Consider the following 17,116-nt stretch of genomic DNA (forward strand, 5'->3'; position numbering starts at 1 on the left):
TCAAACAGGCTGTCATGGTTCAGAAAATGTCGAGCTTCATAAATAATATTGGACTGTGTTATACAAATAAACAATTAATATAGCATGCTCCTCATTCCATGTTTCGTCATTTCCAAAGGCATTATTACCGCACGAAAAGCGTATAAAGACTTAAATTATGTAACGAGATGTTACCTGACAGTGTCTAACATTTTGGTCTGAAATATCGAACGATATAATTTTAAGGGAGGAGTTTTTGACGTAAATGCTCTTTAAACTCGCAAGGGTTCATACAATCGTACTGACCAACTTTGCCACATTATAATGTCAATTTTATCTCAATGTGATGTGTAGAATGTCTAGAATATATCAACATTAAATTCCAAGGCTATATTATGATGGCTGCAACATTAAGAATCTGCAGGCATTTCCTGCCCTGTGCTTGAATTACATGCATTTCGAAGGCTGAGTACGGGAAGAAGAATAGGGAAATAACCAGGCAAACTGACTCTCGTATCATAGAGTCATAGAATTCACTGTGCAGAAGGTGGCCATTCGGCCCTTCGAGCCTCTACCAGCTCTTGGAAAGAGCACCCCATTTACGCCCAGGCATCCCCGGAATCCAGTAACTCCATCTAACCTAATGGCAATTTATCTTGGGCAATCCAGCTAACCTGTACATCTTTGGACTCTGGGAGGAAACCAGAGCACCTGGAGGAAACCCACACAAACACGGGAAGAACGTGCAGACTCCACACAGACGGTGACCCAAGCCCGGAATTGAACCTCAGACACTGGAGCCGTGAAGTGACTGTGCTAACCACTGTGCTACCGTGTCCGCCCCCCACTGTGGTACCGTATGTGACCGAGATAAAAACAAATTAGTGCGAATTAAACAAAAACAGAAAATGCTGGAACATCTCAGTAGGACTGACATCATCAGTGGAGAGAGAAGGGAGCTAACGTTTCCAGTCTGGTTGAGATCTGACGAAGCTTCATCCAGACTCTCGTCACCGAGAAACGTTATCTTTGTTCTCTCTCCACAGATGTTCACAGAATTTACAGTGCACAAAGGGGGGCATTCAGCCTATCTGCACCGCCCCTTGGAAAAATAGATTTTCATGTTTGCATTTATTCCAAATTATTCTCGACCTCAGTATTTCTGAAGTTCCTTCTTCCGTGTACCAATGTTAACTGATGCTTCAATGATTTGCCCTGTAGTGCTGGTGATCACTCTTTGCATGGTTTTGAGCATATAAGATCCATTCCGTGCCTCCCTGTGCAAAGAATCGCTCGATTTACTTATACATCCTCTCTTTTCATTGCAGAGATTATTCCCCAAGGTTAGTTACTTTACTTTTTCCCAGTCCTCACGAGTATATTTGCAAGAAAGCTTTGCGTAAATTCAAAGATTTAAAAAGGTAAAACTGCATTTTCTCGCCTTAAATTCAAAAGAGTCAGCATTCGCAGGTGATTGCATTGTTAACAAAACGTGGCCATTTGCTTCTGTATTAAGCGGTTCTCCTTCTTCTAACTTCACTGGGACGCCCGAGGCAGGAGATCCATCAGGCAAGGTTACCCCAACCTACAAAGTGAAACAACAGTTGGTTATGAAGGAGGAATGCGGAAGTTTAGAGAAATTATCCCACACTAACAGACACGCCGGATTTCTCTAAAACAAATTGCTGTGTGCCAGTCTGAAACCTAGCACCAGGTTAGAATTTTGTTTTTGACAAAATACGACCGTTGTTGCTGAATGAAATCACGAAGAGCTATTATGTGTTAGCCACAATGTTACTGAATTCAGAACAAATGTCGACTCTTGCTGAATATTTTAGGAAATGCAGATGAAAACTGGCTTAACTATTTATTTTGTTTGCTTTAGTTGCAATGTCCTATCAAATATTATACACCCAGGTTCCTTAGACAGCACCATCCAAACCCATCTCGAAGGACATGAGGAGAAGACACTTGGGAACCGCAACACCTGGACGTTCCCCTCCAAGTCACTCACCCCCACCTTGGAAATATATCGCCGTTCCTTCACTGTCGCTGGGGCAACATCCTGGAACTCTCTCCCAACAGCACAATGGGTGTTTCTACACCTCGGGGACTGTAGCGGTTCAAGAAGGCAATTCCCCGCCACCTTCTGAAGGGCAACTAGCGCTCGGCAGTAAATTGTGGCCTAACCAGTGACGCCCGCATCCCGGAAATAAATAAATAAAATCCCTTGGTGCCGGTACAAAAAAGATCATAGAATAGAATCTTTACAATGGTCGGTGCACCACGTGTCTGCCCCGACCCTCTGAAAGAGGAGGTGCAACAGCGCCCTCTAACAATCTTACCGCCAACCACCCAGACTCCCAAACACTCCTTGGTGAAAAGTAGTTTGCTTATATTTTCCGAAAGTAATTATACAGTATTTGCTGCTCACATTGTGCTTTCCTCTACAAATGGGAGACCAAAGCCTCAGTCCGCTTGGTAGAACGCCTTCACTCCGTCGCAAGTATAATTCTGACCTTCTAGTCTTAAGCTATTTTAATTTTTCTTCCCATTCGGGCACATCGGTCACCTGACTCTATTAGAAGCAGGTCCACAAGACAGTGCATCGTATTTCGATTACGCACTTGGCAACACTTTGCATACATTGAGTTCAACATCTTTAAATAAGAGACACCGCTCTATTTGGGGATGGTTTAGCACAGTGGGCTCAATAGCTGGCTTGTAATGAAGAACAATGCCGCAGCGGGTTCAATTCCCGGACCGGCCTCCCCGAAGAGGCGCCGGAATGTGGTGACTAGGAGTTTTTCACAGTAACTTCATTGAAGCCTACTTGTGACAGTGAGCGATTATTAGTATTATTATTTTCCTGGACAACTGGTGTCTCTATTAGTTCTCCAACAACTGTTTTTGTAAAACTTATTCTGGATCATACTTTGTTGTTATATATCCCAGGTTGTTTCAAGGAACAATTGAGGGAACTACCGAGGTTCCGACCATCATACCACAATTCAAGCTGGTGACAGGAGTGGTGCCAGAGGGTTGGAGGACTGCCACATTTTCACCGTTGTTAAAAACGGGATGGTGGAAGAATCCGCGTCAATGCAGGGAAGTTAGCTAAACTTCGGTCCTGCAGAAAGTGTTGGAATCATTTCTACGGGACAGCATAAACCCTATTGATAAAATCACAAATTAATTGAGGGAAGCGATCATGGATCTCTTGAGCAGGGGCCATTTCTGACTAATGTGATTGATTGTTTTGAGGATATCACATGTAGGATTGAAGAGAACAGTGCAATGGTCCTGTTTTACATGGACTTTAACGAGGCTTTTTGACGAGGCCTCACGTGATAGGCCACTTCGGAAACTATAATAGTATGGAAAATTGGATACAGAATGAACTTTATTGCAATAAACAAAGGGCGAAAACCGTTATCAGTCCGATTCCACAGGGGTAATACTCGCTCCCTTGTTTCTTGCAATTTATAATGATCATTTGGACTCAAATGTAGGAGGTAGATATTACAAATAATTGACAGTAGTTTAAAGCGAGGACGAAAACTCCAGCCATAGGAACATAGCAACATAAGATATTGGAACACGACTAGGCCATTTGACCCTTCGAACCTGCTCCATGATTCAATAAGATTATGGTTGACCTTTTCCCTCAATGCTATGTTTCCACGCCAAACCCTTGATATTATTACTACCGAGAATATAAATGCATTGATCACTTTCTTGAACATATTCACCTGCTGCATCAAGTACTGACCTCCGGGGAGAGGAAACATTCACTATCCTCTGACTGAAGAAAGTCCTCCTCATCTTGGCTCTAAATTGCCTACTCTTGATTTTGAGACTCCTCACCTAGTTCTTAGCTCCCTCCCCCTCTCCCAGCCAAGGGTCACATTCTTCCTGCATCTATCCTGCCGGTCCATGTAAAAATTCTGTATGTTTCAACTTGATCACTTCTCATTATTCTGAACTCGACTAAATACAGGCCTCGTGTCTTCTCATAGTATAACCCTGCCATCGCATGGGTCAATCTGGTGAGTCTTCTTGCATTCCCTCCATGGTAATACATGTTCCATTAGATGAGAAATCAAACTGCACACAATACCCTAATTGCGGCCTCACCAAAGATCTACACAATTTCAGCATGGCATCTTTACCGCGAGACTGCTGCAAAATAGAGATGGTCTGACCTGTTGGGCGGTTAAGTGGAAAATGCAAGTAAAACTGGAGAGTGTGAGTTTCTGCGTCTTGAGAATTCCAACAAGATATGGACATACGCAAAAAATAGTGCGGTACTCAACGGTGTTGTGAAACAGCGGGTTGGCAAAACCTGACAAATGGAGAACAACGTGGGCAAAATGTGCATTTGTCCATTTTGGCAGGAAGAAAAAAAAATAAGCTTACTGTCTAAACGGCGAAAGATTTCTGAGGGGCAAAGGGAGGTGAGTGACCGACTACCTGAATCACCAAAGGCTAGTATGTAGGAACAGTCATCAGGAAAGCTAATAAGATGTTGTCACTTATTGTGTGGTAGATTGATTACAATGTTACCGAGGTTATGCTTCAGTTGTAAAGGACATTGTTGAGGTCACATTCCGAGTACTGTGCACAGCATTGTTTTCCCTATTAAAAGAAAGATGTAACTGCATTAGGACCGTTCAACGGGAGGGGGGTTAACTAGATTAATACCAGGGATGGGCAGGTTGTCTTCTGAGTTTCAAGAACTTAGGTTTGTAACCATGAGATTTTGCAAGAGTAAGAGGCGACTTTTTCAAAAGCTTTCAAACTCTGAGGGGTATTGACAGGGCATAGTTGGAGAGGATGTTTCCTCTTGTTGGAGAATCTTGAGCTATTGGTGACTGTGTGAAACAAGAGGTCGTACATTTAAGACAGAAATGTTTTCTCTCAGAGGGTCGCGAGTTTCTGGTACTCTCTTTCTCAAAAGGCAGTGGAAACAATATCTTTGAATATTGCCGAGGCAGAGTTTCAGAGAGATTCTTGATTAATGAGGGGAGGGCGGAGGGGGTAACTTCAGGGAAGTTGTGTAATCGGTGGCTGGGAAATTGAAATGCGAAGCTAGAACATTTGCAAATCATCATGTGATGGTCGGCGCTGAAGGGTTGTCAATCTGCAACTCCCATTACTCCATTGCCGGTAATAGTGTTCCAAGTCGACATTATTTTTAAAAATTAATTCATGGGATATGGACGTTGCTGTCTAGGTCTCCAATTGTTTCCCATCCGTAATTTCCCTTGAGAAGGTTGTGATGAGCTGCATGTTTAAACTACTGCAGTCCTTGAGGTGTAGGTGCATCCACAGTGCTGTTGGAGAATGAGTCCCAGGCCATTGACCCAGTGACAATTAAGGAACGGCCGTTACATTTCCAATTCAGGATGGTGAGTAACTTGTCATTCTTTAGTTTCTTCCTACCAATATCCTTCGTCTTTACTGAGGACAAACCATGCAGACGTTAGCGAAGAGTTACATGCTTCAACCCGCTGTATCGATATTTACCAGCACAGTAAATGGAACTTTGGGTATAAAGTAGCCACTTGTCTTTGATAAATCTATCACATATGGCGAGGAGACAAACTTTATGTTTCTGAGTTCGACTTCCTCCATTTGTCCACCTGTATGAGAAAGCAGGATACATTTATTTTAATTCATTATTGTATTTCTATTATTCATTTCGTTTCAAGCTATTGATATTTTTATTTCATTTTGCTAATGCAGGGGCCCGAACTAATGCAAGGGACCATGGGCTGAAAAACCATGAGCGATGTTTACTTGCAGGGACTGCGTTTGGTTGCAGTGGCGTAGTGGTATTGTCGCTGAACCACCAACCCACAGAATATGAATTCAGTTAAAACAAGTATCGAAAGATGACCACGGAGCAATTGTTGCCATCTGATGAACTTGAGAGAAGGTAATCTGACTTCCTTACGAGGTCTGGACTACATGTGACTCCAAATCTACACAAGTGTAGTTGACTCTTAAATGCCCTCAGGTATGGACAACAAATGCTGGCCCAGTTCACATCCCACCCATGAACGAGAAAAAAAGAATTAAAAAACAATTCTGTCAAGTCAATTCACCCGATAACTGTATTACTGATGCACCAATCGCAATTGATAAAGTTAAACTGACAATACTCCTTCTCCCGCCATTGGATGCCACACCAATTGAGATGAAAACAATGCACAAGAACCATCATGAATTGGCAGCCATTTAATTGCTTCTAAAGTATTTTTCTTAATTATTTCATGGGATGTGGGGATCACTGAGAAGCTGGGAATTTATTACCCATCCTTAATTGCCCACTTGAACTGAGTAGTCTGTTGGACCGTTGCAGAGAGCAGATCCCCAATATAGTGTGTCTGGAGTTACTGTAGTCCAGAACTGCTAAGAATGGCAAATGCCCTTCCGAAAGAAAGTTAATTGAAAAAATAATAATTCACGGCATGTGGCTGCCGCTGGCCAGGTCAGCATTTATTGTCCATCCCATGCTGGGGTGTTGGAGATCTGCCTTCTTGAATTTCGGGAGTTGACGGGAATTGCGGTGAGATTTGTGGCCATTATTCCTAAGAGTAGCTTTCAGTTCCAGAGTTTATTAGTTGAATTTAAACTCCACCAGTTGCCATCGCGGGTTTCGAGTCCATGTCTTCAGAGTATTAGTTTGGGCCACTGGATTAATAGTCCAGTGGCATACCGACAGCGGCACCAACAATTTTGATTAAACTAAATCACCTAAATGAAATACACTGAAGAACAAATTAAAATGGGCAACCCCTTAACGTAATACTTCCTTAAGCAAAAAGCAAATTGCAAACTAAACTTAAATCATCAAACTAAAATGTGATGGAAAGTGTCAATAAGACACCATAGTCTCTGCGGTTCCCAGCGGGCACAGAAAGCCTCGTTGATGCCTGTGGACATCGCATGTTTCCTCTCCAGAAACACCCGGCTGTGAACGTCGCCGCGAGACCACAGGGCTCCATTCCCCCTACGTAGTATAGCAATACAAATGTAAAGAGATTTGGTTATCAACTTAATAACAGCATGCTGACAATGACAATTTGGGGCGCCACCTCTCGGTATCTAAGTAGCGCTCCATGAATTGAGGTTTGGGGTTTCTAGCTGAATTTTTCGCAATTTCAGACTGGAGCACAAGCAAGGAGGATCCCAGCTCTCCACAGATTAGAACAAAAATCAGCGTGGTGAAGTGGCTGGCAGGATACGCTTAGGTTAAATAAAGCTGCCGAACATTAGGAAGAAAAATTTGAGAAAATAAAAGAGGATAAGAATGGTCAACATGTGGTGAAAATGCAGATGTGTTTCTGCAAGGATCAGGGATGATGATTCCATATTTATAGATTTAGAACTGAGATGAGGAGAAATTACTTCTCGCAGAGGGTGGTGAATTTGTGGAACGTGCTGCCCCATAGTGCGGTGGAATCAGAATCATTAAATGGTTTCAAGAAGAAGATAGACATATTTCTGATTAAACAAACAAGTTAAAATGATATGGGGAACAAGCAGGCAGGTGGATTTCAGACCAGGAAGAGACCAACCATGATCTGATTGAATGGCGAAGCAGGCTCGAGGGGCTTATTTCTGCTCCTACTTCCTATCTCCCTGTATTGTTACTGGCTATCCGTAACTTCTTCCAATGACCTTGCATCATTATTGGAAAGTGAGAATGAATTTGAAGACACTGAGGAAAAGAAGGAAGACCAGGCTACAACACAACCTATCAAATTAGAAGCCTGGGACGCATTTTTTTATAATAATGTTTTGCTATGAATATGAGCACAGTGTCCATCCTCCTCTAACCCTAATTTCAAGTTTAGACATTAGGACCCCGCTGTCATTATGCCTGGGACCTATGTGCGTGGACTGTGCAATCCTAGTTCGTCACATTGCATCCCAGTATCTGCAAGCAGCCGAACGTGATGCCACATAATGGTGAAAATAAAGGAAACATTAAATAAATGTACCAGCTGAAATGAAAAATCAAATCAATGTTAGCTTGTAGCCCGAGGATTGCACTGTGTGGCAGGGCTACAGGAAAAGCGCATTTGTGCTTAACTGCTGGGAACCAGACGGCAGTCATCTGGGCTATCCTGTCAAAATCTCAGAAGTGCAATTTGTGCAGTTCTCTGGGTGATCATGGCACTGCACACGGCAATGTGTCAGGTCACCTCCACCACCCGGCCCTCCACCCCCCTCCTTCAAGCCACAGACTGTCCTGCCTTCCATGTTCACTATTGCTGATGGCTAGTTGCCACACGGATAGGATGCGATCTACCAACATCTTTCCTGACAGTTATGGGCCCACGACTACTTGGGCCATATTTTGAGAAAGCCCAGTAAAATCGGGTAAAGGTGGAAACAGACACTTACTTGATATTTCAAAAACAGTTACCGCCATGTAAAGATGGCGCCCCAAATGATCATCAATTTTCGAAGGTTTAATTTTGTCTGAAAGATCTACTGTTGTTAGGGAAGACGCCGCCTCTCCGCCCTTGAGCTGCAAATGAGAATCGATGTGTACATTAGCCGATTCTAATTCAATGGCCTTGATTTTCCCTCATTGGTTCCTCTCTGCATCGGGTTCCCAAATGGCTTACGAGGTTTTGCCCTCTGATGCAGAATTTAAACCGAGATCACGCACGCTAAACGGCGCTTAAATCAAATGTTCAAGCAGCTGACTGTGACATTTTGGACCGGCTTCTCGAACCTTAGGGTAACGCAAAAAACGCGAATGCCAAAGAAGCGACCCAGAGAACGCATATTTACAAAGCCCTCCCGATTTTTATAATCCATTGAATTCAATGATGAATTAAATCCGGCCGGCAGTAAAACGAGCGAACGATTCACAGCTGCTGTCAGTCCATGTAATCTCTACAGTGCAGAGAGGCCATTCGGTTCATTGAGTCTGCACCCACCGTTCGAAAAATCAGCATACTTAGGTCCACCCACGCGCCCTATCTCGGCAAACCCGCATTAGCTGCACATCTTTGGACATTAAGGTGGTTGGTTTACCACGGCTAATCCACCTAACCTGGACATCTTTGGACACTAAGGGAGCAATGTTAGCACGGCCAATCCATCTAACCTGTACATATTTTGATGCAAAGGAAAGTTTCATCCCGGTTGTGTTAATACTATGGCTGACTTACTTACATTAATGTGATGCTGCAGTACCCAATGACTACCCTGGACACAAAATCACACACCTTGATTAACATGAATGATCTGAAAGTTATGGGTCTGAAAGATCATAGACATCGTAACAAGGCGACATGGTGGCAAGGTGGTTAGCACTGCTATCTCAAAGCGCCCGTGACCGAGGTTCAGTTCCTGCCTTTGGTGACTGTTTCGAGTTTACAGGTTCTCCCGCTGTCTGCGTGGATTTTCGGGCGCTCCGGGTTCCCCCCACAGCCGAAGTGAGGTGGATTATCCACTAAATTGTGTCTTAGTGTCCACGAACATGCAAGTTACGGAAATAGGGCAGGGAAGTGGGTCGAAGTAGGAAGGTATTTCAGAGGGTCGGTGCACATTCGATGGGCCGAATAGCCTAATTCCGCACTGTAGGGATTCAATATATTCCAGACACAAAAGGAGATTGTTCTATGTTGATGTTCCGAATCTGTCAGCTTGATGTCTCAGTTCATTCCCTCTCCACTTGTATTCTAACAACGGCTTTATTTCATGATGTGTGCAAATTACTAAACAAGTGCAACCTGATTACAGGGAATATAATGGGAAATAACGAATTCCCATTTCTCAAACAGTACTTTTTGCTCATCTCCGACGTTTACTGAAGGCGGGGTAGTGCAGATTCTCTCACCTCCAGTTGTTGTTCCAGTCCCCGTAGGTAGCTATTTTTGTCCGTGTCATCAATTATTCCGAATCTCACATATGCCATTCCTTCCACTGGTTTTCCGTACGTGTAGCTTTAACAAATACCCAGAGGTGCTTTACTTGAAATATATTCAACATCCACAGAACAAAAAAGTCAAACGGAGCGACCCAGCCCCACAGTTTTTAAGTTTGGCTGCATCGCCTGTACTGAGTTCCAGAAGTGTTTCTCTATAACCAGCTCATGCAACATCGGCGGAGAGAGTAACAGCTTTAACATTTTAGGTCTGTGACCTGATTTGTGCCAAGAATCACAAACACAAACCTAACTTTGCGCCTCTGAACACTGATGCCAGCAGGTCTTCCCAGTATTCCCAGAATTTTCTATTCTACGCCCCCCTCCCATTTTTCCAGCATCCACGATATATAGCGTTTATCTTAGCCACTCACTAAGTTTCGTCAGGTCCGCGCAAGTGAACTTGGAAAATAAATCCTAATGCATTGATCCCTGCTTCGTGAAAACCCTGAATTCCCCATCCGGCAGCATCAATCGAAGAGATGGATCTGCTCTGGTGGAAAGCTGACGCGCATGCTCTTTAGGTGATTAGAGCGCTAAATACGACCTCGCCATTACAGCACATTTCCCCACAATATTGAGCTCATACCGAGTAGGGCTGATTTTCCATTCGCGATTTTCCATTTGTCTGAGAGCTAGCTGATAAAAATAGACCATTCGTTGCAGAGCTTCCTGATTTTAATTCAGAGGTACGTTTTAGATTCATAGGCGCTTGCAGCACAGATGAAGACTATTCAGCCCATCGCGCCCATGCCGCGCAAAAAAAAATCTCACGTCACTTAATCCTAATTTTCCATCTTTGGCCCATAGCCCTGGAGGTTACAGCAGCGCAAGTGAATATCTAAACCTTTCTTGAACTTTAGGAGTGTTTCTGAGTCATCCACCTTTCGGATAGTGGTTTCCCCACTCCCACCACCCTCTGGGTAAAACAAATTCTCCGCAACACACCTTTCGAATTCTACCTCTTATGGTAAATCTATGTCCCTTGGTTATTGACGTCTCTGGAAATGGAAAAAGTGTCATTCCTACCCACCATATCTATAGTCGTCATAATCTTATGCACATCTACCAAGTCGCTGTCAACCTTCGCTGCCGCAAGGAATTCATTCACAGCCCATCCAATCTCCCCTCAAAACTCAGACCATCCAACCAAGTGGAACCCTACTAAATCTCCTCTGCGCCCTCTTCAGTGCAATCACACCCTTTATGTAATGTGGTGACCACAACTGCACGCAGTGCCCCAGTTACGCCCTTGCCAGAGTTGTATACAGTTCCAACATGACCACCTTGCTCATGTACTCTATTAGCATCGGCTAATAAAGGTATGTATCCCATATACCTTCTAAACCACCTTAATTATCTGCCCTGCCACCTTCAGTGACTTGTGGAGATGCACACTACAAGGTCCCTCCGGTAGTCAGAACTTTCCAGGGTCCGACCATTCACAGTGTAATCCTTTGCTTTGTTAGCCCTCCCCAAGTGCATTACCACACATCTTTATGTATTGAATTAAATTTCCAGTGCAAATAGAGCAAGCAGTATTGAACCTAATCATGGTGTTGTACTCACTCTGCTGTAATTTTGAATCGGAACTCCTCCCTCGTTATCAGGTAAAACATTTCATTTGAGCTCACTTCGACCTTGAAGCTAGGGAGAACTTTGAAAGGTAATTTAATCAAATATAATTCCAAACATATTTCTAACAATAATATCCAATGGATATTACAATTCATACAAAGAATCAAGAAAGTGCCCACTTTGTTTAGATTCCCTACTTGGCATATTAACCACAAAATGGCTGAACTTTTGGCGATAATCTAAATTATGCAAGAATAGACCATTCATGGCTTATATACCTACCTCGGTTTTGCTTTCTATTCTGGCCAACGGAATGTCGATTGGATGTTACATACCTCAGAGTATCAGACATCCCTGAAATTACCCAAACAATAATTACCGTATCCACAAAAGATAATTCTATTCTAAAAACTGAATATGATAATATTAGCGTTTGCATTAATGAATGCACGGATGCATTTGTAAGAACTTTGCCTTTGCGTTGTAATGGACAGCGTGGCTGGTTTTACTGTGGGTGATTCAGTAACTCGTGACATTGAATTTTCCCTCCATTCCATATACTTCTGGGTGCTGGCTTGCATTGCAAGCAATGGGATGGGAAACTAGCCATATGGTTAATGGGTAGAAAGTAGTAATGCCCCTTTAACAGAATCATCCATAGTACAATAGCCCTCGCCATGTTTGTGCTTCCCTACACGATAGAAGCAGAAACATCTGATGCCAATGCTTTCATAAAACATTTCCACATGGTATCCACACATTTGCATTGAAACCAAATGCTGCATCGGTGGAGGGCTTAGGGAAGTAGGTAGCTAGGTCGGCATTGATATACGGATAGATGGAAGGAAGGAAGAGAGGACCCTTAGGCCAGCAATTGTTGAGTTTAGAAGGTGGCTGTCAGACACTTTCTTGAACCACTAAAGTTCCTCCAGTGAAGGTGCGCCTATTGGGAACAGAGTTGCAGGGTTTTAACCCAGCGACAGTGAAAGCGCGGAGATATTGTTCCGCGTCTTGAGTCCAATTCATGTGTCTTGGGGGGTGTTGAGTGCGGGAGGGACCTGCAGGAGGTGGTGTACCCATCAGTCAGCTGTTCTGGTCTCTCTGGATGTTAGAAGTGGCGGGTCTGCAAAGTTCTGTGGAAGGAGCCCTGGTGAGTTGCTGCAGTGCATCTCATACATGGTGCACACTATCTATTGCGCAACTGTATAGATCGTTTGGTAAGCCCTATGAGGGAATGGAGCCCATTCAATTGAAGTTTCGAAGTGGAAAGTAGCCGATACCAAAGTCAGCAAGCAATAAACTGGATTCACATTTGCTTGGCTGGCAGGTTGAAATAAGGAATGGTAGTGAATTGCACATCTGTGCACATACTACCTGACCTACATTTCCATTTACTTCAATGAAGATGAAAACATGGGTGTGTGTGTGGGGGGATGGAAATCTGTGCTGTTGCCTGGCAATGTGTGGCAGCCCGACCAAATTCATTTCATGAAGCTTAATCCGCAAGAAAATAAAGTTAAGATCGGTTCCAGGCATGTGTATAAGTCGTAGGGCAACTGTTCGATTAAAATTATTCTCCCTTAACTTTAAAATTGCTTGACAAAGAAGTGCCGCCATAAAGAAACTGAGAATAATGCAAACGCCAATATTATCATATTTAGCTTTTAGAATAGAATTCATTATTACCCCCCTGCAACTTATGAATATGAGAAAATAGTTACCGAATTGTTTCACCTCAAACTGCGCTGATACCATGGACATTGGCGATTGGCTAAACTGCGCCTCAATTCTCCAAATACCGGGCCTGTTTCGGAAGGTAAACACAATGAATGTTCAGTATTTTCCCCTGCTGTACATTTTAACAGTTACCGCTGGATGTTAAGAAGATGCAGAAATTCTGCTCAGCTGGCGACATAAATCCACGCATTGTATCGGCCATCAATTCAGCAGAGTGCCTGATATGCAGTTCACTAGAGGTTGGTGTGTATTATGTTTTTCAGAGGTTAGCTCTGATCTTAACCTTCAAGCACGTTAGTCGGGCTTGCTGACCCGCTTGGTCGCCCACTGCCCGGTAAGTTGTTGGCAGGTTTGGCCAGACCAGGGGGACGGTTTCTGCTCCAGAAATAATGATCATAATCTGTGTAGTTCGACATACCTTGTTAATTTATTTCGAAATGAGAGTTTGTCCTGATTTCCAATAAGTTTTTTTATTCCCCCAAGAAGAAGCTTCTTACTCTGCAGTTCTAACATTATACCTATGCCAGCCAGCGTGTCGAAAGTGCAGACCAGTCAGTTTCCCTAAGCCCTCTAAGTCTTCCTTGTATGTTCCAATGAGAACAGAGATTCACTTGTATACTATTTTGGGTTAAACAAAGGAAAGTAAATTAAACAAATAAGGGACAAATTGGTGGAAGAGCCGCTTAAAGGAATACTGCATTAAAATTAAATGTCAAAGGAAGCTTAAATAATTAAATCACAATGTGATTAAAGTGGTTGATAAAACACTCAGTTCCCGCAGTGTCCACCGGGCAAAGAAAGCCTTCATTTGCATAGATTTGCAGTTTCAGCAATCGAATAATGGAAAGGTCTAATTGGTAGTAATAATTCAGCTGTTAAAATCAGTTGTTTGTGACATGGAAACCCTAACTACCATTGAAACCACACACGACTTCTCAGCACACTGCTTACACAATGACCTCTGAGCAGGATAATCACCGGATCTAAACTAACTTATCAGTTTCTTCCTAAAGTGTGTTCCGAAAATGCATATGCCGAGTGAAAGTCCCACTTCTGAAACGATTTAATGACTTACTCTGCGATATCCGGGATCTTTAACCTCCGGTTGAACACTTTTCCAGACCGCATGAGCAAACTGGGGAACTGCACATTTCTGGAGTTCTAGTCAGGAAATGGAATAAGTTCACTTTTATGAATTAACTGAGCTCCACTCATCTGTGCAATTGGATCTCCTATTAAATTCGATTCCAAGTAAGTAACAGAATAATTACTGCAGAATTCTGAATAATTATTTACAATAGTTATGGATAATCCGCCGATGAGGCATGAATCCAAAATCTGATCTTTGCGGATTTTGAGTTATTTTGTACATCATTGATCATAAATCGAATAGAAAGGCATAGCTGATATATTTACCAAGGGGTAAAGTAAAGTCCTCAAGCCCCAGATGTCTATAGGCTGCTTTCCCCTTTGAAGGAGAGAGCTGACTTAGGCGAAGTAACTCAGGCGAGTTTCAAGGTTGAAAAGGGGAACCCTTCTTGAATCCATAGTTTTATGGCACATTCTATACAAAGGTTCACATTGAACATTGAAGCCAATGTGCTTGTGTCAAGTTGTATTAACGAAACTGGTGGAGGCATGCATGTAAGTCATGCATTTCTGACAATATATAGTTCCGAAGCTACTCACGTATATCGTTATTTCAATATTATCGCTCACTGGCTTCATATAATGATCCAGAGTAAAGATCCTGTAGCGCACTGTACAGTGAAAGAAAGTAAATGGATACACATGAGCCACGGTATTGGTGAAGCGAGTATTAAAAATGGTTTGCATAAATGTCATTCAGCTTTCTCAGTCGCAGTGAGTTTCATAGCTTGCCCTATCACTGCCCAAATCCCGCGGGGAACCTTCAGGGAAGAAGTATGCCTTGGGAGCGACATAAAATGGCAGCAGACAATATGTTGCCAATGATCTCCTCTCTGGATATTCAATGTCATTCACTTGAATAGAATTGAGTAGCAAAGAGGAGTAAATGTTGAAACATTTTGGCGCCCAAGACAATTTTTTTTCTCCTTGGATCTAAAATTGGACAGGGCGGGGGCGGCAAACAATCAGGTTTGCTTTTTGTATCTTTTGTATCACTCCTTCATGGGGTGGCACGATGGCACAATGGTTAGCACTGTTGCTTCACAGGGCTAGAGACCTGGATTCGAATCGCTGTTTGGGTTACACACATAGATACATAAAGCAAGGAGCAGGAGGACATCTTTTGACCCTACGAGCCTGCTCCGCTATTTAGCACGGTCATGGCTGATCATCCAACTCAATAGCCTAATCCTGCTTTCTCCTCATTACCTTTGTTCCCATTCTCCCCAAGTGCAATGTCTAGCCGCCTGTTGAATATATTCAATGCTTCAGCATCAACTGCTTTCTGTGGTGATGAATTCCACAAGCTCACCACTCTTTCGGTGAAATAATCTCCTCATCTCTGTCTGAAATGGTTTACACTGAATCCTCCGACTGTGGCCCCTAGTTCTGGACACAACCATCATTGGGAATGTCTTCCCTGCATCTACCCTGTCCAGTCCTGTTACAATTTTATGTCTCTATGAGATCACCCCTCATTCTTCTGAACCCCAGCGAGAACAATCCTAACCTAGTCAATCTCTCCTCATATCACAGTCCTTACATCCCTGGAATCAGTCAAGTAAACCCTTGCTGCACTCCCTCGAGAGTAACAACATCCTTCCTCATAAAAGGAGACCAAAACTGCACACAATATTCTAGGCGTGGCTTTCACCAAGGCCCTGTATAATTGCAGCAACACATACCTGCTTCTATACTTGAAACATCTCGCAATGAAGGCCAATGTACCATTAGCCTTCTTTATTACCTGCTACAACTGCATGCTTACCTTCAGCGACTGTTGCACAAGCACACCGAAGTGCGTTGCACACTCCCCTCACCCAATTTACAACCATTCAGGTAGTAATCTGCCTTCCTGTATTTGCTTCCAAAGTGAATAACCTCACACTTATCCAAATTATAGCGCATCTGCCATTGATTTGCCTACCTGCCCAACCTGTCCAGATCATGCTGTAGGATCATTTCATCCTCGTCACATTTCACCCTCTCATCCAACTTGGTATCATCTGCAAACTTTGAGATGTTACATTTTGTTCCCTCATCCAAATAATTAATATATATTGTGAATTGCTGGGGTCCCAGCACCGATCCCTGTGGTACCCCACTAGTTACTGCCTGCCAAATTGAAAATGGCCTATTAATTCCTACACTGTTTCCTCTGTGCCAAACAGTTTTATATCCACCTCAATACACTTCCCCCAATCCCATGTGCTTTAATTTTTCACAGTAATCTCTTATGCGGGACTTTGTCAAACGCCTTCTGAAAGTCCAAATATACCACATCGACTGTCTCCCCCTTGTCGATTGTACTGGTTACATCTTCAAAGAATTCCAACAGATTTGTCAAGCATGATTTCCCCTTCATAAATCCACGCTGATCTGACTGATCCTGCCACTGCTTTCTAAATGTTCTGCTATAAATGCCTTGATAATGGATTCAAGAATTTCCCCCCACTACCGATGTTAGGCTTACTGGTCTATAATTCCCTGCTTTCTCTCTAGCTCCCTTTCCGAGTATTGGAATGACATGAGATACCCTCCACTGTCTGTGGTTACTTTCTGTGCGGAGTCTACACGTTCTGCGTGGGTTTCTCCCGAAGCTCCGGTTTCCTCCCACAAGTCTTGAAAGACGTGCTTGTCAGGTGAATTGAACATTCTTAATTCTCCCACAATGTATCGGACCGAGCGCTGAATGGCGATTGGGGAATTTTCACATTA

At 43.2% G+C, this 17,116-nt stretch overlaps 1 protein-coding gene across 2 annotated transcripts in view; it reads right to left on the reverse strand.

Annotated features, from left to right (window-relative positions):
- LOC119976039 (complement C4-like) overlaps window positions 1-17,116 on the reverse strand; it is a 105,599-nt gene that overhangs the window by 76,347 nt on the left and 12,136 nt on the right. For both annotated transcript variants that reach the window (XM_038816145.1, XM_038816144.1), the window contains exons 4-11: window positions 14,939-15,009; window positions 14,325-14,410; window positions 13,234-13,316; window positions 11,504-11,591; window positions 9,848-9,953; window positions 8,398-8,524; window positions 5,509-5,624; window positions 1,421-1,564 (exon numbers count right to left, since the gene is read on the reverse strand). In XM_038816145.1, coding sequence (XP_038672073.1) covers window positions 1,421-1,564; window positions 5,509-5,624; window positions 8,398-8,524; window positions 9,848-9,953; window positions 11,504-11,591; window positions 13,234-13,316; window positions 14,325-14,410; window positions 14,939-15,009 — 821 coding nt within the window. The remainder of the gene's footprint in view (window positions 1-1,420; window positions 1,565-5,508; window positions 5,625-8,397; window positions 8,525-9,847; window positions 9,954-11,503; window positions 11,592-13,233; window positions 13,317-14,324; window positions 14,411-14,938; window positions 15,010-17,116) is intronic.

This window comes from Scyliorhinus canicula, chromosome 13, assembly GCF_902713615.1.
Source record: "Scyliorhinus canicula chromosome 13, sScyCan1.1, whole genome shotgun sequence".
Taxonomy (NCBI): domain Eukaryota; kingdom Metazoa; phylum Chordata; class Chondrichthyes; order Carcharhiniformes; family Scyliorhinidae; genus Scyliorhinus; species Scyliorhinus canicula.